The sequence below is a fragment of the Lynx canadensis genome, chromosome F2 (genome assembly GCF_007474595.2).
Source record: "Lynx canadensis isolate LIC74 chromosome F2, mLynCan4.pri.v2, whole genome shotgun sequence".
Lineage (NCBI taxonomy): Eukaryota > Metazoa > Chordata > Mammalia > Carnivora > Felidae > Lynx > Lynx canadensis.
Window position 1 is genome coordinate 10,677,837 of NC_044320.2, and position 24,058 is coordinate 10,701,894.

Genomic DNA, 24,058 nt, shown 5'->3' on the forward strand with positions numbered 1-24,058 from the left:
CATTATTTGTAGGCATCATTAATATGGACGTGCCCTTCCAGGAAGGATTTCGAGGTGAAAGTATTGACTGAGAATGTAGTTGCTTCTAGGAAATTTCTAGAAGAGTCCATCTGCCCTCAACACAAGTCAGTCATAAACGTTGCATCTCCTTGTGGTATTTCTTTGACATACCTAAGCTAATCACTGTAATGAACTAGACAACACTTATCTTTCTTCCCCCTGTATGGGGGGAAAAAAAGGTCAGTCATGGAAATCGGGATCTAGAATAAACCAAAGCACAGGAAGATTGTACCAGAGCACCCAACATACACAAAACGCCCCTTTCCTCTGCCACACACAACCCAGTAAACGGCGGGGAACATCGGGTTGGTTATATCCCCACCCACGCTCGTGGTGACCCCGGGTTCCCAACACCGTCACTGTTCGATGGTGGGGAGAGGAGGCTCGGTACGAGACAGAGCAGCCTCCAGCCTTGGCCTCCGTGCCCTTCACTCTGCTGCTCGTACGAAGAGTTAGAGTTGAGAATCCGGTTTTGTGTGAATCGGAAAGTCTGGATTCTTTCTTTGAACGGCAGTGACTTCTAAAATGGTCCGCCGGCTATCTGCCCCTCTTGTTCTGAGTTCCTAATGCCACAGCAACCAAATGGACGCAGCCCAGCTTGGGTGACTTCCGTGGGTCGGTGTTCAAGGCCTCCTTCACGTTCTCGCTGTGCGATAGTCTTCCCCCTCCTCTTCTAGGAGGACAATATGCACCCGTTGCTGAGGTCATTTATGATACTTTATGACAACGTCCTGGCGTTAGCATGGTGTCTTCCGGCCTGCCACAGTTCTTGGTGGCTTGGAGGTCCTCATTCTGCAAGCGTAGAGGAACGAGCGTAGAGCAACGAGTTGCCAGCATTTAGCTGGCAAAATGCTTGTTTCCTGCAAACTTCATCAGATTTTGCTTCCCTTGACCCTTGGCCATGATGTAGGACTCCGATTTTTTTCCGCATACCCTTGGAAGGAATTTGTAATTTGTAATTTCCCAAGTCCGTGTATTATCTGAAAGAAGAAAGTCTCAATTACCCAGAAGCAGGCATTCGTAAAGGACCTAACACAGCATTCGTGCCCGCCCAGCGAGTGGCCGGTTATAATTATTATGTCCACCTTCTACCAACTTACCCCTGATGTATAGGCATCTGCACCCCCACCTGAGCCCCGCCCCCTGCCCCTCTTACCTAGTGTTCGTCTAACATCAGGACCCAGGCTGCCTCACATCTGCACATGCTCCTGGTTTGTCTCTCTTCTCCTACCCACGTTTCAGCCTCACTACCAAAATGCCTCTGATCTGTATTTCCTAACTTGGGTACCAGTGCCTAGTGCCCACTGCAGCAATCTTTTTATTTTCCTGGTCAAAACCGATGTGTCATTATTGGGTCTCTTTTCCCCTTAGAGTGCACAGCTTGTGTGTTTTCTTTATCAGAGGTTCCTGCAAACTGGCCCATCCCTAACACCACTCATGCAAATCCTGGTGTTATTATTTTTCATCATTGAAACCTAGGAAGAAGCAAGGCCACCTGGGTGGCTCAGTCAGTTGGGGGTCTCTGGCTCTTGTTTTCTGCTCAGGTCATGATGTCACAGTTTGTGGGATCGAGACCCACATCTGGCTTCCGTGCTACCAGCATGGAGCCTGCTGGGGATTCTTTCTCTCCCTCTCTCTGCCCCTCCCGTGCTCCCGCTCTCTCTCTCTCTCTCTCAAAAAAATAAATAAATAAGCTTAAAAAAAACTAGGAAGAAGCAGAGAACCCCATGACTATATCGGGATGCAGACTTCTTGGGAATACAAGGACTCACTGCAAAACAGTGCATTCGACCCATTGCCTCATTTGATATTGGATGTTATGATCAAATTAAAGGACTAGATGGAAATAATCCACTCCAAAGCCGTGTCCTATCTGTGTCCATGTTTTGCATTGCTGTGATTATAGCGCATACAAAATTTTACGCCCTGCTTTCCACAGTTATTTGGAAGACATTTTTCTATATCTTGCCTTTGAAATGTTCCTCTGAAAATCTTTGTCTATGGAGATTATTTTTAATGCTTATTTTCACTTTTGACAGAGAGAGAGAGAGAAAGTGTGCATGCTTTTGAGCATGGGAGGGGCAGAGAGAGACGGGACAGAGGATCCAAAGCAGGCTCTGTGCTGATAGCAAAGACCCCGATGTGGGGCTCAAACTCACGAACCACGAGATCATGACCTGAGCCAAAGTCCGCTGCTCAACCGATTGAGCCACCCAGGCGCCCCATCTATGGATATTTTTGTTCTTTGGGTTCTGTGCGTTTACACTCCTGTCTTCTCGTTGTTCTCTGACACCCCCAACAATCCCTAATCAATGTTCTCAATTTCTCTTCTTCCACAGCCCCTCAAATATGGGAATCTCTACATTTTAGTCTCTGTGTCTTCTGTCTTTCCTTTTCATGTTCTGCTTGGGTGGTCTCCATAGCTGTGGGGTCAGCTGAACGATGTCAGCTGCACGTCTCCAGCCCCATCTGTCTTCCGAACCCCAGCCTCACACCTGCGGTGGCCACGAGCTGTCTTTACTGAACCACCCTCGATACCTAAAGCTTGAGAAACCTAAAACTGAACGCATTCCCTTTCCCCACCCCTCATTCTGTAGTTGTTTTTTTTTTTTTCTCCTAGTTAATAGACTGCTGGAATGCTTAGCACCAGTTCCGACTCCCCTCTCTCCTCGCCTTCACTTGAAGCTAGACACAGCTCTTGCTTCGTCTGTTGGGTAGGTCCCTAAACTTGTCTTTAAACCTTCAGCCTTTGGGGCTGAAGTGGCCTGGTGGCTCAGTCGGTTAAGCGTCCGACTTCGGCTCGGGTCATCATCTCACGGCTTGTGAGTTTGAGCCCCTCGTCGGGCTCTGGGCTGACAGCTCGGAGCCTGGAATCTGCTTCAGATTCTGGGTCTCCCTCTCTCTCTGCCTCTCCCCAACTTGCACTCTCTCTATGTCTCTCAAAAAATAAGCAAATGTAAAAAAAAAATTTCTTTTAAACCTTCAGCTTTTCTCCATTCATTACATTCCATCCTGTACTTACCCACATCCCAGTTTTTTCCTAGATCTACTGAATCCATCGCAAACCTGAAACCCATCCGTGGTTCCTTGTGGACTGCGGACTATAGGGCAGACTTCTCATCGGTCCACATGAGAGTTTTTGCAACGTGGCTTTGCCGACGGTCTCTGCCCTGCCACACCTATGAACCCTTTATGTTACCCGGGTCCCCTGTGGGGGGCATTCTAAAGACTGTGGGGCTTCTGAGTTCCTGGAGTGACTTAAAGAGCACAGAGACTATCATTTGACAGAAACTGAGTAACTGTGTTAAGTCCGGCATCTTCCCACGTTATCGGAAACATGAAATTTATGGGTCCAGACCCAGCTGAAAGAGAGATTTTCACGAAGTCCTAATACTTCGGTAGCTTCCTGTTCATCTCCATTTCCTGGTCCCACTCCCACTATTCATTCAAGCTACGAAAGAGACAGAGGAGAAACTCCTGATGTTATTTATCCAGGGGCCTCTTTCCTTTGATGATCCTGCGGTTTACGGCATCACCATGAGGTTCAGCTTTATACTTTAGGGCGGAAAGTTCCCTAAACTGTGCAAGGCAGTGAGCAGGGTGGTTTGTTTCAGTGGAATGGGGGGAGGTGGTAGAGCTGGAGAGAGAGCACTAACCCGGTTGGTTGAGACCACAAAAAGAAAGATCCATCAACCCTTCGTGCAGATATGGGACTGTATTTAACTCTGATAATTTCAGACGTCTTAGCAGAGAAAGGAGGCGGGCAATTCATTTGAAATTGATCTGCCTGCCTATGTTCCTGGCTCCCCTTAGGATTTATTATGCGACTTTTTGACATACCCCAGGAGTTCTATAGATTTGGTCTTTGGCACTCTTGAGTTCACGTCATTCCATCTTCATAGAATGTTCTTCCCTTTCCATTTTCCATCATGTGAATCCTATCCGTCCTTCAGATCCAGTTCAGATCTGCCTGCCCCACAAATCCCTCTTCTCCAAACGTGTATGCCTTCTGCCCCTGTGCTCCATCACACGTGATCACGTTGCTGGCAGAGCACTTTCCATGGCACATTGTCACTGGTGTCTCCACGTCGGCTTCACATCTTAGACCACAAGATGTGGCCCAGGCCATCTCTCACTCACCTTGGAATCCCCAACGCCCAGCACCCATGTCCTGATTGCAATAGCCACTCCATAAATCCTCATTACGCTTTTTTAACTTGACTGTTGTGCCCTCATAAAGTTTTTCTCAAGGGCACAGTCATTTTGACAGCTTTGATTTAATACATGATTCATAATTTGCACTGCTAAAACTGTGCACAGCTCTTCATCATGATGCAGGTAATGATGAAACAGGATGCCTCGGGCCTATTCATCTTTCCTGTCTATTTGGTAAATTGATGGCATGGAGACATCAAGATGAGTTACCCGAAAATCTCGCCAAGGGAAGATCTTAGAGAGGGGAGGAAAACACATCATCCATTTGAGACAAGGACACAACTGGGTTTACTAAGAAAGACAAAAGCGAAGGCCGCCCCAGACATGGGGATCTGTCGGAACACTCCCTTATTCATTCCTGAGTCTACCCCGTGCGTCATAATAGCACGGGGCCTTTGCCCTCAGTGGGGTCTCGCTTGATATCACTGTTGAATGTGTACATTCATGGGTCAGTTTGGCTTAGGAACTCAATAAAGCTGTTCTGTAGTTGTTCGGAGATTCTAGAAATTCTCGCTGGTCTCCTCTGCCCATACAGAAGTTGTCTCTGTCTATAACAGGAGAGAGGAGACCTCCAGTTGCTACACGGAGCCATGCATAACAGGGCTAGAATGGATTTTGAGGAATTCTCAAGCTCCGTGTGTCCACTGGAGTCACGGGGACGTGCACAGATGCATCCAGGTGTCCTGGGTGCCATTTGCCAGTTGTGAGAATTCGAGCGATTTACGTGAGCTCTCTGAGCTTCAGTCTCCTCACCCGCGAAATGGGAATTACGATGCCCATCCTGGCCAGTTACGTTGAGAATTGCAAGAGAAAAAGTGTGGAAAGATCCAAGTACAGCCATCAAGTGGCCCTTGATGACGCTGGTTTTATTCTTTTTTCCCACTGGATAGAATCTGAACCTGTTCATCCAAAATGACACAAGGAGCTGCTTCTGTAAGGGAAACAGGCTTCCGGGCAGTGTCCTCCGGAAGGCTGAAATCTGCCTGGGCAGACTGACCCTTGGGGCCCCTCCGGTGTTCCAGCTTGAGTGGTGCCAGACTGGCCCTTTAAACAGCTACTTGTCACATAAAGAGATAGACCTTATCCTGGGTGTGGGGCGGGGGGGGTGGGGTGCTGTGGAGGAACGAGACAGTTTCCAGGGCACCTGGAGATGTGCACCAAGGCTTCTCAGCGGCAAGGACACCTGAGCTCACACTTGTCAGAGAAGCGAGGCTAAGTCACAGGAATGAGCTTTGAGCAAGAAGTTGTGGGGTGCGAAGCGGGGGCCCAGGAGGGTCCGGAAACAGCTGTGGGAGTTGCAAGGAGACAGTGAGGTCGAAGCCTACGTTGGGTTTGGACAGTGAAGGGAGATCTGATCCGTCACGGCCTGTGAGCTTCCCACTCGGCAAGGAGAACACCATTTGAGGGAATGGTGGGCCAGGGAAGGCCTTCAAGGCGAGGAGTGGGGTGATGAGGCGTGTGTGAGAGATTCTGGAGAGAGAAAGCCAGCGTGTGTTCAGTGAGGGTCGAGGCCCGCGAGGAGACAGAGCTGCGGAAACTGTTCCAGAACCAGAACGGAAAGAGCTCAGAAGGGGAGACTTCATGGATGTGAGCTCTATGAAGGGAGTGGAGTCTGCAGACTGGGGGTGGCCCGGCTGTGGAATGTGGGGGGGGGGGGGGGGGAAAGGCAGCAGAGAAGAGACCGAGGGTTCTGGCCTAGGGCTGGTGTAAATGGTCCCCAAACACCATGGAACAGAGGCTTGGCAGGTGGTGGTAAGGCACTGATGGGTTCTCTTGGAGGCTTGTTGAACTGGAGGGCAGCCTGAGGTCTCCAAATGGAGGCGCTCAGCGGCCATCTGTATCAGGAGACCCCCCCCCCTGCCAGCACCCATGCCGAGGAGAGCGAGCCTCCCACATTCCTGTTGAGTCTGACCACCTCCCCTCTCTCTCTTCCCAGTACTTCGTCTTCACTGGGGTGTTGGCCATGGTGACCTGTGCGGTTTTCCTCCGCCTGAACTCTGTCCTGAAGCTGGCCGTGCTGCTGATTATGATTGCCATCTACGCTCTGCTGACTGAGACCGTCTACGCGGGCCTCTTCCTGCGCTATGACAACCTAAACCACAGCGGAGAGTAAGTGCCCGCCGTCGCGTGCTCAAAAAGTGCTCGGACTCCCAGTGGGAAAGGGAGCCATTGGGAAAATGATTGAGATGGAGACACCAAAACCTGGGGACTGTTGGACGTTGACTTCTGTTTCTCAGCTCAGGCACTCGCTAGCCTACCAGTCTAAGCAACATCCCTAGTTCCAATCCTGAACATCAGCTTTATAGACTAGACTGAATAGTAACTAAATAGGAGTTCCGGTCTCCTCCACACCCAGTAACTTGCGATTCCTTCCAGTTTCACAGCTCCGAGACGTACAGGATCTGATTATAATTTGGCTGGGGCAGTATTAATAATAGCAGACATCGTGCGTCGGGCACTTACTATGCTCCTTGCACTGTATTGTTTTTGAAATTCAAAAAAGTACCAAAAAAGAGGGGCGCCTCGGTGGCTCAGTAGGTTGAGCACCTGACTTCAGCTCAGGTCATGATCTCGCAGCTCATGATTTCGAGCCTCGCGTCAAGCTCTGTGCTGACAGCTTGGAGCCCGGAGCCTGCTTCCGATTCTGTATCTCCCTCTCTCTCTCTGCCCCCCCCCCCGCAAAAATAAATAAACATTAAAAAAAAATGTCTCAGCCTAGATTGCTTAGAACAGAGCCTGAGACAAGGCTGAAGGGCTGGTACACCCCCAGGGCAGTGAAAATAAGGGGAAGAGGGCAGGAGGCAAATGCAAGCTGACGAGGTATTCTGTGGCCATGTGGACTGTGAAGAGATTGAGGAGAGACACTCAACTGGAATGTCTCTGGATGGGCAGTGAGGTGGGGAAAAGGCAGCTCAGGGCGGAGAAAGGGAGAGGAATTTCTCCATCAGCTCCAGCCCTTTCCTGGCTCTCGTGGGTCACAGCTCATTCTCTGGATGAACTTCCTGGTGACAGCCAGTGGCCCCTCACGCAGACTCCACACCTGCAGTGTGGAGCTTTATCTGAGCTGGAAGTGGAAGAGACAACTCTCCCCTGGTGTGGGAGGCACCGGGCTAACTGAGACCACAAAGGGCCAACCCAATGAGAAAAAGATGAGGCCAAGATCACCCCCCAAAAAACCTCAGAAAATGTGCATGATCCTAATAGGGTGAACGTCTATGAACCAACCCCTGCATAAACAGTGTTAATAACGAGTCGTAGTTACTTCTGCACTCTTAAGAGGGTAAAGTATTTAAGCTATTTTGCCGAAGTTCTCTTCCCCGGCGTTCCTCTCCTCTCTTTCTCGTACGCGCCAATTTCTAATGCACTTAATGTGTACCCCTCCCATCTGTGATTTTTTGTGGTTGTTGTTGTTTTGTTTCATTTCTTTTGAGGTAGGGGTGGGGCAGAGAAAGGGAGAGAGAAAGAGAGAGAGAATGCCAAGCGGACTCCACACTCAGTGCAGAGCCTGACACGGGGCTTGATCTCACAACCCTCAGATCATGACCTGAACCGACATCAGGAGTCAGATGCTTGACCGACTGAGCCCCCCAGGCGCCCCCCAGGTTTTCTAAATATATATTTAGTTATGTCTGTATTATAAATTACTTCTAAAATTATTTGGTTGTCACGCGGTATTGTATTTTTTAGTTCCGTGTGGGTTGATGTCTACAGATGTAATTCTGTCGACAGCTTTCACAATCTCCGCAGCTGTAATATGTTCCTATTATATAATACAAACGTACCAAAATATATTTATCCTTTGACCTATTAATAGACTTTCAGGCTGTTGGCAGTTTTCCCTACTTAAAAAAACGCTTCAGTGACCATTATCGAAGACCTCTCCTGGAACTTCTATTCGAAAGTAAACTCGCTGCATTGTAGGGTATCCGCATTTCCCACTTTTACGATATTGCCAGATTTGCTCTCCAACGTGCTTAAAACAGTTTCCCTCTCACAAGCCGTGGTCCCGTTGCTTCCGGTTGCCACCCACACTGTCGTTAGACTTTTAAAATTCTTGTGGCATTTATGGGTGTCTCATTATTTTCATTAGTTCCTTGATCATGACTAAGTGTGTGCGTTTTATATGTTTGCTTATTCACCATTTGGATTTCCTTTTGGGTGAATTGTCAGATCATATCCTTTGCCTGCTTTACGTGTTAGGCTGTTTGCCTTTTTCTCACTGGATTTGCAAAGGTTCTTTATGAATTCTAGACGCTAATTTGTGCCTGTTGTACACGTGCATCAGGCACTGTATGTATATTTGATCCCCATGGCAACCGTCTGAAGAACTCAGGCTTGGGGAGGTTAAAGAATTATCCCGGGCATGTGGCCAGTAAGGAACAGACCCGGATTCAAACTCGAGTCTTCCTGGCTCCAACGTCCACCTTTGTCAATACCGCGTAAACTTCTTTTAAGTCAAGCTGAAGAAACTCCCACCGGATGGCCAGGGTTCAAAGACCATCAGAATAGTTCCAAATTAGGTAACGTGGTTAGTGGCCACCAGTGTCCTGCGGCCAAACAGAGGGTAAAGACGTGTAGGAACAAAATAAGCCACATTTGTGGTAAAAATAAAATTAAGCCAGCTACAACTTAACTATTTAAAGGGGAGCACAGCTTCTTTTGTTAAATTTTTTTTATGTCTTTCTTTCTTTCTTTCTTTCTTTCTTTCTTTCTTTCTTATCTTTGAGAGAGAGAAACACAGTACGAGCAGGGGGAGGGGCAGAGAGAGAGAGAGAGAGGGAGACACAGAATCCGAAGCGGGCTCCAGGCTCCGAGCTGTCGGCACAGAGCCCGACGCGGGGCTCCAACCCAGGAACCGTGAGATCGTGACCCGAGCTGAAATCAAGATTTGGACCCTCAACCGACTCAGCCACCCAGGCGCCCCTGATCTGAGGTCTTCAGCAAAAACTTGTAGTGAAATTGTTAAGTAGGGTTGTGAACGTAAACGTAATCCCAGGCTCACGGCTGCCAGCGTCCGAGTGTTCTTCTCAGCTTCTTCCTGCGCCAAGGTCGGATGAGGCTAGGCTTGACTCCCACTTTGCTTTCAAAGGAACTAAACTAATGAGGAGCGGGAAGCTGCTCGTTCAGCCTTCTCTCTCCGCTACGGTGGAAGTCAGCAGGTCATTAGATGCCACTGTGTATCTCGTTGGCGGCCACAGCCTGCTCATGATGGTTCGGGGGCATTCTGCGGGTTGCTCCTGGGGGTCGGGTGCCCCGGTCACGAGAAGTGCAGAAAACCTTACACCGGGCGGCTGGGCAGCGTCTCCAGAGAGATGGTCCCACATACTTTAGACGGGCGTCTCCCCATCTGCACAACTCCTTGTCTCAGTGGATGACGCTGAGCCCAAAACAAGAGAGGCACCCTCTCCCCCAATATCTTATCAATCCCTGAGGACTCCCGTTCGTCAGCAGCCCTTGCAGAGAAGTACTCTATCATAACACGCGTGAGTACAAGTTTCGGGTTTTAAAGGACTTAGGTTCAGACCCCAGCTCTGCCGTCAACCAGCTGTGGGATCCCAAGGGAATTCGTGAAAAGTGACCATCTCTCTCAGCCCGGCTTTTCTCATCTGTAACGTGGGGACAATAACCACTGGTCCAGAGTAGAAGGGTCGGAGAGATCAAATGTGATCATGGAAACTTGGCACAAGGCCTGGCATAGAACAAGCACTTGATGAATACTAGCAATTAATGTCCCACCTGCCCCCTCCACGCTGCAAACGCTACAGTTCTAGAAAGGTCGTTACTCTCATTGCTGCGGTCGCCTAACTGATCTCCCGGCCTCCACTCTCAGTCCACCCCTCTGAAGGCCACCAGAGCCATCTGGTGAACTCATTATCCTTCCGAAAACCCTTAAGGGGCTCCTTATTGCCTCTAAGAAGCTAAAAGTTCAACCTGTTTCTCAAAGACTCCACCCGCCATCCTGGTCTGGCCCCCATGACTCCTCTAGTCTTTTCCTTCTGTCGCTCCAGAGGCCACAGCGTACCCATCCTGTGTTCTAGCCATAGGAAACCAGGCTGGTTACCCGCCCAGGGGGCTTCTGCCGGGTGCATACATCTCCTTATTCCCAGCCCATCCCTCTCGAGGTCCAGCCCAAGGGCAGTAATGCCCCCTCTGAGCGTTCCTCGCTTTTAACCTGTGCGCCTAACCTCTCATTGCACTTCTCCCTCGGTGTTGCCATCATTACTTTTCACGTCCTCCTCTTCCATTAGAGTAGGAGCATTTGGGGGCAAGGACCGTTACTCATGCTTATGTTTTGGCACTTAGTGAGGTATCTGGCAGTGGGTGTCCAATTAAAGACTTGTTGGGTGAAACATTAAATACACGAGGGACTGAAAGAAACGTTAGCTCCTTTGGAATCATGTTGTACCACTGAGTCACCGTAAGCCAAGTGTCTGCTCTCCACAACCCTGTGATGTTTGCTCACCATCACCCTTAAACCAAGCGTTCCCCATCCAGTAAGCACTTCTGTGTCCCACCTCTTCTAGGCCCTGCAGATTCACAGACGAATAAGACATTGTTTCTATCTTCAAGGAGCTTAGGGGCAAGAAAGTACAAGAAAGTGCATATAGGAGGGCACAGTGGCTCCTGAGAGAGCATGACTAAGATGTGGATTGACAGCCGGGCTTCGCCACGCACCAGATCAGTGAACTAGAGTGAATCGTTTAACACCTGAGCCTCGGTTTCTTCTTTACTGGAAGAGGGATAATGGTACTTAATTGTTGATGTGACAAAGGGCGAGCAACAGGTATGTAGAGTGTTATCGGAGGCGTGGCACAAAATCAGCACGTAGCTGATGCAGCCACTAGTCTGGGGACAGAATAAAGCATCAGTTCAAACTAATGGTGTATTTTGAGTTTCAAAAGGGGGAAATGGGAACTCATAGCTAAACCAAAACTTTGGCCTCAGGTACGTAATCGCTAAAGCTCTGAACTTGGTGCTTGAGATGTGACCGCGCATCTTGACTCTGATAGAAATCAGCTGTGCGAACTTGGACACGTAGCTTCTCCCTGGGCCTCAACCTTAAATCTATAAAATGAGAGCCACCCGAGGGATATTACATCACATAATACGAAATAGAATGGACCCACTCAGCTCACATTGTAACGTATGTAATTACATGGAATTAGTTTCATTATATACACTGAGTGCCAAAGTAGGTTACAAAAATCGTACGAACCATACAGTCCTAAATTTGCAAAGATGGTTTTGCATGGAGCGACATTTAGTTGGCTCCAAGGTATTAACTGTTGTTTTCTCTGGGTGGTAGGCTTCAGGACTACCTTTATTTTCTTATTTGTAATTTGCATTAGCTTCCAAATTGACTACAACTAGTATAAATGCTTCTGTGACAAGTAACCCTCAAACTAAATACTCATTTTTATGAGACATCAGATAAGATGATCTCTAAAGACTGTTCTAGCCCTGGAGAATTACATTATGCTACATGTGTTTTCACTTAATTATGCCTCTTTCTATTAGCATAGGAAGATAATGGTATTAATACCGTGATTTTATTAGTATAAATGAATTAGTTCAAACGTCCTCGGTTTCTCTGCCACCCAATACCAAGCAAAGTATTATAATTTCATACAAATGTTGGTCATTTGGCTCTCTTGGAAGTTCTTCAAAGAATCACAAGAGCTACAAAAAATTCCTTCTAGCTTTACGGTTTTTTAATTGTTCAATGTTTATTCATTTTTGAGAGAGAGACAGAGACAGAGTGGGAGTGGGAGAGGGGCAGAGTGAGAGGGAGACACAGAATCCGAAGCGGGCTCCAGGCTCCGAGCTGTCAGCACAGAGCCCGACGCGGAGCTTGAACCCACAAGCCGTGAGATCGTGACCTGAGCTGAAGTCAGACGCTTAACCGACTGAGCCACCCAGGCACCCCTGGCTTCTAAATTTAAATGATGGTTCTTTTTGGATGTTGCTTGGCCTGGCTGACTTTCTCTGAACATTTTGCCGTCTTTACTCAGACTGTAATTCTTCAGTCTGAAATACATCTTAAAGACTAAGAAACCATTCATAATCATTTTCTCTTTGCTTCTGAATTCAATCTAGTCATCTATTTTTCGTCAACCACTGCTTTCAAGAGGCATTTGTGTTTTCTCTTGGAAGCAGGTTGTTAGTGATAAATTGCAGGCCTTACAAAAGGCTTCCACATGACCAAGAAAAGGATGTCAGAAGTGCTAGTCAGAGCAGGAGTTGGAGTTAAACACAGGATGTCTCCCATTCAGACTCAGCCCCGCAGCTATTAAACCAGCTAGCTGAACAAGATCGATGTCCCATACCTAGACAGCCAGTCCCATCTTTTCCTCCTCAAGTCTTACCATCCTGTAAGACCCAGCTCTTGAATTCCCAGAACATCCATCCTGGGTTACTTTCACTTCCCATGGATTCCCATGGCAACAAGGCTGTATTTTGACAATGGAGTATATTGTGTTATGAACGTACTCTCTGTTTGGTCCTTTCCTTTACTGGACCATCTTGAGGGCAAAAACAATGTGCCGTCTTCGTTTTCCGTATCCCGGCATGTGCCTGGCACACGTTGGGGCTCAATAATTCTGTGCTTCACTGGGGCTGTAGGGAAGAGACACGATAATGAGTACCATCTATTATTAGCATATTATCTCTAAGAAAAAGCAGATGGAACTAGGAATCCATCAATCTGAATCTTGTTCCAGCCCACAGACGTCCTGGTCCCCTGGGTCCCCGTATGGACAACCACCCCCCCACCCCCGCCCCGGAGAAAGAACAGTTCTGTTCCTGAGTTCTTGTTCTATATGAAGAGTTGGACTGGGCCTGCCCTGTATCAGCTGGGAGGGTCTTTTACATAAAGCTAGATGAGAAACTGGTCTTGGCAGCTGGGCTCTTGTCTCCATTTCTTGAGCCCAATGCTACCCCTGCTCACCTCCAGGGAGGATAGAAAAGAAAAGGGAAGGCCGGAGACTTCCCAGATGGGGCCATATCAGTGTTCACTCTATCCCTCCATCTAAACACTGCATCTCCTCTTTGATGGCTCCTCGTGTCCTTAAGCCTCGTCGAGTTAAATTACTCCCGAGCACACGTGTGCTTGTAGTTGGAAGACAGTAAAACAAGTGAGTGACATGATCTGGGTTTGGTGAGACAAAATATTCGGGCAACCCTGTAGGAAGAGATGGTGGGGGGCAATGCCAGGGGGCTATCGGAAGTTATGGTGGCTGTACTCAGGTGTTGGAGGTAGAGATGGAGAGAGTGGATGGACTGGGGATATATTTGGTCGCAAGAGCAGACATGATGTGGATATTGGGGTGGTGAGGGCTGATTCCTAGGTTTGCTTTTATATTTGGCTCCATCACCTGGGTGAGTGGATGAGGGGGGCATCGCCTGAGGTGGAGAAAACTGGTAGAAGAACCAGGAGGTGATGGAAAGCAAGTCCCAAGGTCCCTGGAAACAATTTGTCTAAAACATTTTTATTTTGAGTTTTCTTCACTGGCCAATGGAAGCCTGTCAAGGGGACTGTTTATTTCCACAAGCCACCAGTGTCCACATTCAAAGCCTGATGTTGCTTCCTCCAAACCCTTTGCCTCCTGGCCTAGCCTGTTCTGGAAAAGGCTTTGTGCTGGGCTAAAATGAAGGAGAGAAAGCGTTTGGAATCAAACAAGGGACTCCTTAGAACTTCTGAATTCCCTGGATGACTGAAAGTCACATCGGTGCTTAAACACATGCTTGCCACTGGCCGTCTTCAGCTGCCTTCCAGCTTGGTCTTCTGGAAAGTCTGGGACAGACCAGACCAGTGACACCTGTTGGGGCAGCTTGTGCCCCAACAAGGACTGAATGGAGTGTTTGGCTTGGGCGGGGAGGAAAGGGGGTGTCAGTCCAGGAGGAGATGATGCACAGGGAACAAAGTCTTTATTAAAAGATAGAAGAATTGAAATGGGATTATAACAGTGCCTGACTCACAGAACTGATAGAAGAATTTTAAAAATTGATGGAAGATTAAAATAGTGTCCAGCTCATAGAGAACTGCCTTAAGAATCTAAACAATCTAAATGAAAGCACTTAGAACAGAGGAAGCCACATCGTCAGCATCACGTCCCTCTCTCTTCAATAGAACAACATCTAGGGGCACCTGGGTGGCTCAGTCGGTTAAGCGTCCAACTTCGGCTCACGTCATGATCTCACAGTTTGTGGGTTCGAGCCCCGTGTCAGGCTCTGGGCTCACAGCTCAGAGCCTGGAGCCCACTTCAGATTCTGTGTCTCCTTTCTCTCTGCCCCTCCCCTGCTCATGCTCTGTCTCAAAAAAAAAAAATTAAAAAAAATAAAGAAAGAAAGAAAAACATCTAAAGAAAAAGGAAGGGATCCTTGTCTTCACATGGATTTTTGTGACAAAGTTGCAAAGCTCTTTGAAGTCTGGAAGTGTTCTGCAAAGGGAAAATATTTTTATCGATGTGAGTACATTGTCGAGATGCCGGATTCTAGATACATCCGCCGGGTGTGACCGAAGTGACTTCCTACCCTTGGGCATCAACTGATTTCTGAGTTAGCCTATGGGGAAACCCTCGGGCCACAGCCCCTATCACCTAGTGGGTGCTCAGGAAATAGTCGCTCCTTTCTGTTTACCCCTGTCCTCTCCGAACCCCGGTTTCCTAATGAGTCTCCTTGGAGCCCCTCCGTGGTTGTAACCCTGTCACCGCTTGCCTTTCTTCTCCCAACAGAGACTTCCTGGGGACCAAGGAGGCGTCACTGCTGCTGATGGCCATGTTCCTCCTTGCCGTGTTCTACCACGGACAGCAGGTAATCCAACACTTAGCACCGACTCCCTTCTGTTACCTGGCATTTCCCACCGCCGTGAAACTGGCCTACAAGACCTCTGCCCTTCCCTGGAGCCAATGACCTTCAGCGGCTTGCAGGAAGTTGTGATTCTTAACCAATCGATTCCTCCTAAAGCCCACCTCATGAAAAGCTAAGCTGACAAAGATGATTTGGCAAGCCGGCTGGTTTTAATGCCTTTTAGGTAAATCTCTTTCAAAGAGATCACAGTTATTTAAAAAAAAAAAAAAAAAAAAGAACAAAAAAACTTTTAATTTCTGCCTGAGGCGAACCAGGATCCCTCCTAATTCCGTTGCCTGGATACGGTCATCCCTGGAGAAGCTGTGTGCTGTGCTAGATAAGCAGGCGGGTTTGAGTGTCGCCTGAGCTGGTGTTCTAATCCCGCCTTTGACTCACAGTTTGTGGCCTCAGGCAAGTGATTTATCTCCCTGAGCCCAGACCTCCTCTACGCGTCTCAAATAGGATAAAGGGACGTGGAGGGGGAGGGGGGGTTCTGTCAATTGAGTGTCCGACTTCAGCTCAGGTCTTGATGACAGTTTGAGAGTTCAAGCCCCGCATCAGGCTCTGTGCTGTCAGCTCAGAACCCGCTTTGGATCCTCTGTCTCCCTCTCACTCTTCCTCTCTCTCCGTCTCTCAAAAATATATAAATATTTGAAATAAAATAGAATAGGATAGCAACACCTGAATAGGGCTGTCTTGAGGAATCAGTGGCGATTACCACGTGCTGCGTTGGCCCTGTGCCTTACAAAAGTATAGGACGTGCTTCGTTACTTCTTTGCCTTAAGCAGAGCAAGTGCCTACCATTCTGATGCCATTTCCCTATGAGCCTCGGCTCCGCTGGGGTCTGGGGTGGGCACTGTGGCTGGCTCTGTACATAACCCTTGGCCCCAAAGGTTCCAGTCTCCCGGAGGAGAGAAGAACCCAAATGATGCAAAGAGGGACGTGCTATGTGTGGGTCAGGCTGTCTCAGGACTTCAGGAGTTGGAGCCGCAAGAAACGATTCTGCACGGGAGCGTGACACGAGGTCCGCCTTGGAGGTTTGCCTGCTGTGGCCAGTAGGACTTCTCCACGTGGACTCAGACCACGGAGGTTGTGGTGTCCGTCACCTGGGGAGATTTTCCCTCCTTGGTAGTTCCAGGTCCTGCCAGCTCCCCTGCCCTGCCCTAGATCCCGGCCCATCTTTCTGTGGTCTGCGTGCTTTTCAAAAAAAAAAAAAAAAAAAAAAGTCGGGGCGCCTGGGTGGCGCAGTCGGTTAAGCGTCCGACTTCAGCCGGGTCACGATCTCGCAGTCCGCGAGTTCGAGCCCCGCGTCGGGCTCTGGGCTGACGGCTCGGAGCCTGGAGCCTGTTTCCGATTCTGTGTCTCCCTCTCTCTCTGCCCCTCCCCCGTTCATGCTCTGTCTCTCTCTGTCCCAAAAATAAAAAAAATAAAAAAAAAAAAAAAAAAAAAAAAAGTAACCAGGAAAGGAGAAAAACAAACCAGGAAGGCTCTGGGCTAGAGCAGAAATAGAAACAGAGCCCTGGGAAGTCGCCATGGAAACAGGGAGGTAAGAAACCCTGAGAAACCCTGAAACAGCCCCAGACCCCAAGAACCTAGAAATACATATAAAGTTATGTATGATAAGGGGGAAGGGAAAATGTAGTCAAGGGAGGAAAGGAGGAGTATAAGGACTTGGCCAGGAAAGAGGAGGAGGGAGGAGTCTCGATGTATCAAGTGACTGGTGTGTGCCTTTATTATCTCGTGGAACCCTTCCAACAACGGGATTTGGTAGTTTACAGGTGAAGAAAGTCATACTACTCAGCTAGTTGGCGGGAGAACTAGAAGTCAAACCCGGATCTTTCTCCAGAACCTCCCCCTTTCCACTTCTCTAGACTGGAGAGAGACAGAAAGAAGTTAACACACCAACACAATGGCCCAGGGCAGTCAATCCTGCAGCGGGACTTTGATTTGGTTTTAGATTTTAGCCGGATTTAGGGCAAAACAATAAAGCACACGGCGAGATCTAGCCGTTTCCAGAATTCCTGTAGTGAGGTATTTCTGGATCTGTCAGAGCTGGGGTCATATCTTCCATGTCTTGATGGCTTCTAGAAGTTACAGAGAACTTAGTCGGACGTGCAAATGGCAGCCCATTCGAGGGCTATGAAGACGGAGTCAGAGGAGAGGATCAGAGAAACATACCCATGCTCCCCACCCCCCACCCCCGTCCCAGGTTTGAAAGTAACAAATGAGCAGCCCTCAGAGCTAATTAAGACAGAGCAAATTCTAATTTTTTTTTTCAACGTTTATTTATTTTTGGGACAGAGAGAGACAGAGCATGAACGGGGGAGGGGCAGAGAGAGAGGGAGACACAGAATCGGAAACAGGCTCCAGGCTCTGAGCCATCAGCCCAGAGCCCGACGCGGGGCTCGAACTCACGGACCGCGAGATCGTGACCCGGCTGAAGTCGGACGCTTAACCGACTGCGCCACCCAGGCGCCCCAAGACAGAGCAAATTCTGAAGTGAGAGTCCTCATCCCAAATTAAGAAAGATGTTCCTTCCTCCTCTGTCACCTTAAGGAATTATTTTGTGCCCTGGCAATGCTCCTTCTCCAATACCCCTTTAATGTTCTGATTCAATTTATTCTGTTCTCCGTTTGTCCTGGGAAACTGACAACCTAACCGTGTTAAGTTTATGCATAAAGTAGTAGTATATTTGTGCATAGCGAGGGTCTGCATGGTCAAGTGACATCTGATATGCTTCCCTCTTATTTTTAAAAATTTTTTAATGTTTATTTATTTTTGAGAGAGAGAGAGAGAGCACAGCTGGGGAGGGGCAGAGAGAGAGGGAGACAGAGGATCCGATGCAAGCCCCACGCTGTCTGTGCAGAGCCCCAGGAAGGACTCGAACTCACAAACCGTGAGATCATGATTCGAGGCAAAGTCAGGTTCTTAACGGACTGAGCCACGCAGTTTCCCCCCCCCTCTTATTTTCAACTTTCAGAAGGCTCTGAAATTACATAGTCACATCCCATAATGGTAGCAGTTACAGGTATCCAGGCTCTGGAGTGGGAGAGAAGTATTCAAACCGCAATTCTGCCACGTGGTGGCCATGTGACCTTCAGCAATTTACGTAACTCTTCAAGCCTCAACTTTCCCACCTATAAAATGGGTACCATAATAACATTTTCGACTCCATGGGGTTGTTATAATATCGTATGAGAACATAACTATAATATACTTATCCCCGTGGTTTGCACAAAGAAACTTTCAAAAATGGTAAGCTATGGATATTTTACTTGGAAAACAAGCCTGAGACAAGCAGGTAAAATACTACTATCCGTCTGGTCCCAAGTCATCCGAGGTCATAAAACCAATAAGGAAAACCAGACAGAAGCAGGAATCCGTTACCTGGGTCCATTACTTCTCCACCACATGCCCCTGCCTCTCTTTGTTAGAAGATTCTTTCTGCAGGATTGCATCACTTCTCTGTCCTCTGCCAGGGTCCTGTTTATCTGAACCAAGTCTGTCCACTCCTGCCTCCTGGGTCTGCTACCTGCCTCCACCAGTTTCCCTTTGTGACTCAGCGGCCCTCGATTTTTTTTTTTAAGGCTGAATAATGCCCACTGATGCCTGGTACGCAGCAGCCAGCCCGGTGGGAGCATGAGTAATTATATGCCTCCAGAGGGACTGAGGGCGTTATGTAACTGAGCAATTAGGAAATTTCATCTTGTACATACGTCGAGGTGATATGCCATCGCTTCCTCCTCCCTTGAGGCAGGTGAATGTTCTAAATGTTGGACAGGAGTGAGCGGTCGGGTGCCTCTCGCTTCACCTGGTTCACTCGCAGCCCCCGAGGTGTGGACTTTGCCTCGGGGGCTCCATTTATAACAGAGGAACCATGTGTAGTCTATGCACAGGGACAGAGGTTAATAAGGTCTCCAGTCACCTCCCGGTCAGATAAAGACAGGCACTGGGACGGTGTGGCTTCGAAGGGAAGACCCAAGCGTCGGAACAAAATCTTCTTCTTTGTTCAATGTTTTTTATTCATTTATTTTGAGACAGAGAGAGAGGGGGGCAGAGAGACAGGGAGAGAGAGAGACTCCCAAGCAGGCTCCACACCATCAGTGCCAGAGCCCCATGAGGGGCTCCATCCAACAAACCCGTGAGAGAATGACCTGAGCTGAAACCGAGAGTCGTACGTGCAACTGACAGAGCCGCCCGGGTGCCTTCAAGGGGACCAAATATTCTTAAATTTGAATCTCAGCAGTGTCACTGGAGGATGGGTGACATGGAGAAATTCAAGCCCCTAGAGCTGCCCGTGCTTAACCTGTAAAATGAACAGGATGACCTCACCAGCGAAATGGGACTAAATAAAGTGCCGACCTTGCTGAGTTGTGTGATGAAACGTAGGAAGTGCCTGGAACCGCCTGGGCCAAGGCGAGAGCTGGGCCAGTGTTAGCCATCATGATGTGCTAAAAGCCTGGCCCAAGGCTGATGGACGGTATGTGTTCGTTCTCGAGTACTCTTCTCGTAGAGCCAGTTCTCTCGTGCTTTGGTAACACTCAAGAGAGAGATGGCATTTCCAAGTTCACTGACGTTTCTTAAGCAAATGCTGAAGAATTTTCCTTTTTAAAAACTCACCGCCCATGCCTCCCACGTGTTTTTCCTGCTCACCGCCCAGGTCTGCTCAAACCACCGTGTTCATTTTTTTTTCAATAGGAAATGTATTGTCAAATTGGTTTCCATACAACACCCAGAGCTCATTCCAGCAGGTGCCCTCCTCCATGCCCATCACCCACTTTCCCCTCCTCCCCACCCCCCATCAACCCTCAGTTTATTCTCAGTATTTAAGGGTCTCTTATGGTTTGGCTCCCTCCCTCTCTAACTTTTTTTTTTTTTCAAACCACTGCGTTCAAATGATCTCTTTTCTTTTTTTATTATTTTTTTAATACGAAATTTATTGTCAAATTGGTTTCCGTACAACACCCAGTGCTCATCCCAACAGGTGCCCTCCTCGATGTCCCTCACCCACTTTCCTCTCCCTCCCACCCCCCATCAACCCTCAGTTTATTCTCAGTTTTAAGAGTCTCTTAGGTTTTGGCTCCCTTCCTCGCTAACCTCTTTTTTTTTCCTTCCCCCCCCCCCATGGTCTTCTGTTAAGTGTCTCAGGATCCACCTAAGAGTGAAAACATATGGTATCTGTCTCTCTCTGTATGACTTATTTCACTTAGCATAACACTCTCCAGTTCCATCCACGTTGCTACAAAAGGCCACATTTCATTCTTTCTCATTGCCATGTAGTACTCCATTGTGTATATAAACCACAATTTCTTTATGCATTCATCAGTTGATGGACATTTAAGCTCTTTCCATCATTTGGCTATTGTTGAGAGTGCTGCTACAAACATTGGGGTACAAGTGCCCCCATGCATCAACACTCCTGTATCCCTTGGGTAAATTCCTAGCAGTGCTATTGCTGGCTCATAGGTAGATCTAGTTTTCATTTTTTGAGGAACCTCCACACCGTTTTCCAGAGAGGCTGCACCAGTTTGCATTCCCACCAACGGTGCAAGAGGGTTCCCGTTTCTCCACGTCCTCTCCAGCATCTATAGTCTCCTGATTTGTTCATTTTGGCCACTCTGACTGGCGTGAGGTGATAATCTGAGTGTGGTTTTGATTTGTATTTCCCTGATGAGGAGCGACATTGAGCATCTTTTCACGTGCCTGTTGGCCATCTGGATGTCTTCTTTAGAGAAGTGTCTATTCATGTTTTCTGCCCATTTCTTCCCTGGATTATTTGTTTTTTGGGTGCCGAGCTTGGTGAGTTCTTTATAGATTTTGGATACTAGCCCTTTGTCCGATATGTCATTTGCAAAAATCTTTTCCCATTCCGTTGATTGCCTTTTAGTCTTGTTGATTGTTTCCTTTGCTGTGCAGAAGCTTTTAATCTTTGTGAGGTCCCAATAGTTCATTTTTGCTTTTAATTCCCTTGCCTTTGGAGATGTGTCCAGTAAGAAATTGCTGCGGCTGAGGTCAGAGAGGTTTTTTCCTGCTTTCTCCCTAGGGTTTTGATGGTTTCCTGTCTCACATTCAGGTCCTTTATCCATTGTGAGTTTATTTTTGTGAATGGTGTAAGAAAGTGGTCTAGTTTCATCCTTCTGCATGTTGCTGTCCAGTTCTCCCAGCACCATTTGTTAAAGAGACTGTCTTTTTTCCATTGGATATCCTTTCCAGCTTTGTCAAAGATTAGTTGGCCATACTTTATGGGTCCAATTCTGGAGTCTGTATTCTATTCGACTGGTCTATGTGTCTGTTTTTGTGCCAATACCATGCTGTCTTGATGATGACAGCTTTGTAGTAGAGGCTAAAGTCTGGGACTGTGATGCCTCCCACTTTGGTCTTCTTCTTCAAAATTACTTTGGCTATTTGGGGTCTTTTATGGTTCCATACAAATTTTAGGATTGCTTGTTCTAGCTTTGAGAAGAATGCTGGTGCAATTTTGATTGGGATTGCATTGGATGTGTAGATAGCTTTGGGTAGTATTACCTGAGAGCAAATGATCTCTTTTCTTAAGACATTCCTCTGTCTTTCGTTCTTCTCCCTCCACCACTGAGCCGAGAGCAAATCAAAGGCAGAGAGTGAGTTTCACCCATCTTTGTATGCCCAGCACCTTGCACACAGTAGGGGCACTACCCACTAGATCTTTAGTAAACTGGAAAAGAAATTTCATAATAGGTGATGCCTGCCTGCACGAGACCTGCTTTCTCAAGAGACAGAGCTGTACTTAAGACTGTTTTTAAAAAAATTTTTTTAATGTTTATTTAATTTTGAGAGAGAGAGAGACAGAGCATGAGCTGGGGAGGGGCAGAGAGAGAAGGAGAGACAGAATCTGAAGCAGGTTCCAGGCTCTGAGCTGTCAGCACAGAGCCGGACGCGGGGCTAGAACTCACAAACCGCGAGATCATGACCTGAGCCGAAGTCGGACGCTTAACCGACTGAGCCACCCCAGCACCCCAGATTAGAGAGTCTCTTTATGGACATGCCTTCAACGCCGTGGCCAGCGGTCACCAATGCGAGGTGTGTTCTTGCTTGTAACTGGAAAATCCTTGCTGAAATGGACTCCAGGGCTCCAGACTCCCCTCCCTGTGTTTCTGAGTTGAATTCAACCAGATGAAAGGTTTTCAGACAGAAGAGAAATACAAAAGTATCTGCTGCTTCAACCAAGCATGCATTTTTAAGGAGAATGACAAAACATTTCATTTGGATAAGAAAATTCTGTCCTGCGATGCGACAGATTAAGATTTGATGCTCTTGAATCTGAGGGGGGAAAAGTGAAAGCACAGCTTTGATCAGACCTTATCCACTGCTGCCTTGAATTGTAGCGGTAGTACCTTCCCAATCTGCATTTGAGGCATTTCAGAATTCTTTTGCACGCCTCGTGTGATTTGGCCCGGGTCATAGATCCATATAATAATCCGTGCCTCTTGAACTAGACATGATGGGGATGACTCTCCTCATTTTTTAGAAGGGGAACCAAAATACAAGAAGTGGAATGACTTTCCCAAGGTCACACAGCAGAACAGTCGAGACCAGCATTCTTTGGTGCGATCTGCGGTCTCCCCTCTTTTTTTCCTTTTTTTCTGGAAAATTTCAAACATATACAAAAGCTCATGGAATGTATAATGAGCTCACAGCTTCGACAGTCATTAACTCATGTGTCTTTTCCCGCTTATCTCCCTATTGATTTTGCTCATGGCTCCTTCCCAATCACTTTGAGGCAAATTCTAGATGTCCTGCTGTTTCATCTGTAAATGCTTCAATATGCGCCCAAAAGATGAGAGAATGTTAACCTCATCACAATGCTATGCTTTAAAAAAGAAAGTGGTGCTTCTTTAACATCGTCAAAACCTCTAGGCAGTGTTTCAGTTTCTTGATTGGTTTATAATTATATTTTTAAGTTTGTTTATTTAAATTGGAATGCAGATAAAATGCACGTATTGCCATGGGTTGGTAGGTCTCTTAAGCCTTTTTTTTTTTTTTTTAATTTTTTTTTTCAATGTTTATTTATTTTTGGGATAGAGAGAGACAGAGCATGAACGGGGGAGGGGCAGAGAGAGAGGGAGACACAGAATCCAAAGCAGGCTCCAGGCTCTGAGCCAACAGCCCAGAGCCTGACGCGGGGCTCGAACTCACGGACCGTGAGATCGTGACCTGGCTGAAGTCGGACGCTTAACCGACTGCGCCACCCAGGCGCCCCTTAAGCCTTTTTTAATTTAATTAAAAAAATTTTTTTTTAATGTTTGTTGATTTTTGAGAGAGAGAGACAGAGTGCAAGTGGGGGAGGGGCAGAGAGAGAGGGAGACAGAATCCCAAGCAGGCTCCAGGCTCTGAGCTGTCAACACAGAGCCCAACGTGGGGCTCGAACCCACGAACCATGAGATCATGACCTGAGCCAAAGGCACATGCTTAAGTGACTGAGCCACCCAGGCGTCCCTGTTTTTTCTTCATTGGTAGTTACATTTAGAAACGGCCAGACTTAGGTTCAGTTTTTTTCTACGAAACTATATTATTGGTTGGTTTTGTGAATAACTGTTAACAGGCACATAATACCTGCTTATCTTTTTGTCTGCTAGCAGCTATTGACAAGAATAGCCTCTGTTCACTTATTTTATAGGTGGTGATATCTCAATTCTGTCAATACTCCGTAATTCATATTGGCTGGAATACAATTTGAAGGAGAACCTTCTCCTCCAAGTACAGCTCATAAAGCAAAAGTAGGATAAATGCTTAATTCTTTCCCTATAAATGCCTTCCCTGTAAGTTTCCCAGTCTGTTCCCAAACACCATCCAGAGATGATCAGTGAGGTCTTGTGTCTTAAGTGTTGTTGTGAACTGATGCATTCTGCCACATTTCCTGTGTTGCAGTCCACGGCAATCATCATTCTTATTAAAGCTC

The 24,058-nt window shown here is 47.5% G+C and overlaps 1 protein-coding gene across 2 annotated transcripts in view; it reads left to right on the top strand.

Annotated features, from left to right (window-relative positions):
- ADCY8 (adenylate cyclase 8) overlaps positions 1-24,058 on the top strand; it is a 225,733-nt gene that overhangs the window by 178,484 nt on the left and 23,191 nt on the right. For both annotated transcript variants that reach the window (XM_030304404.1, XM_030304406.2), the window contains 2 exons: positions 6,212-6,384; positions 15,009-15,087. In XM_030304404.1, the coding sequence (XP_030160264.1) occupies positions 6,212-6,384; positions 15,009-15,087 (252 nt within the window). The remainder of the gene's footprint in view (positions 1-6,211; positions 6,385-15,008; positions 15,088-24,058) is intronic.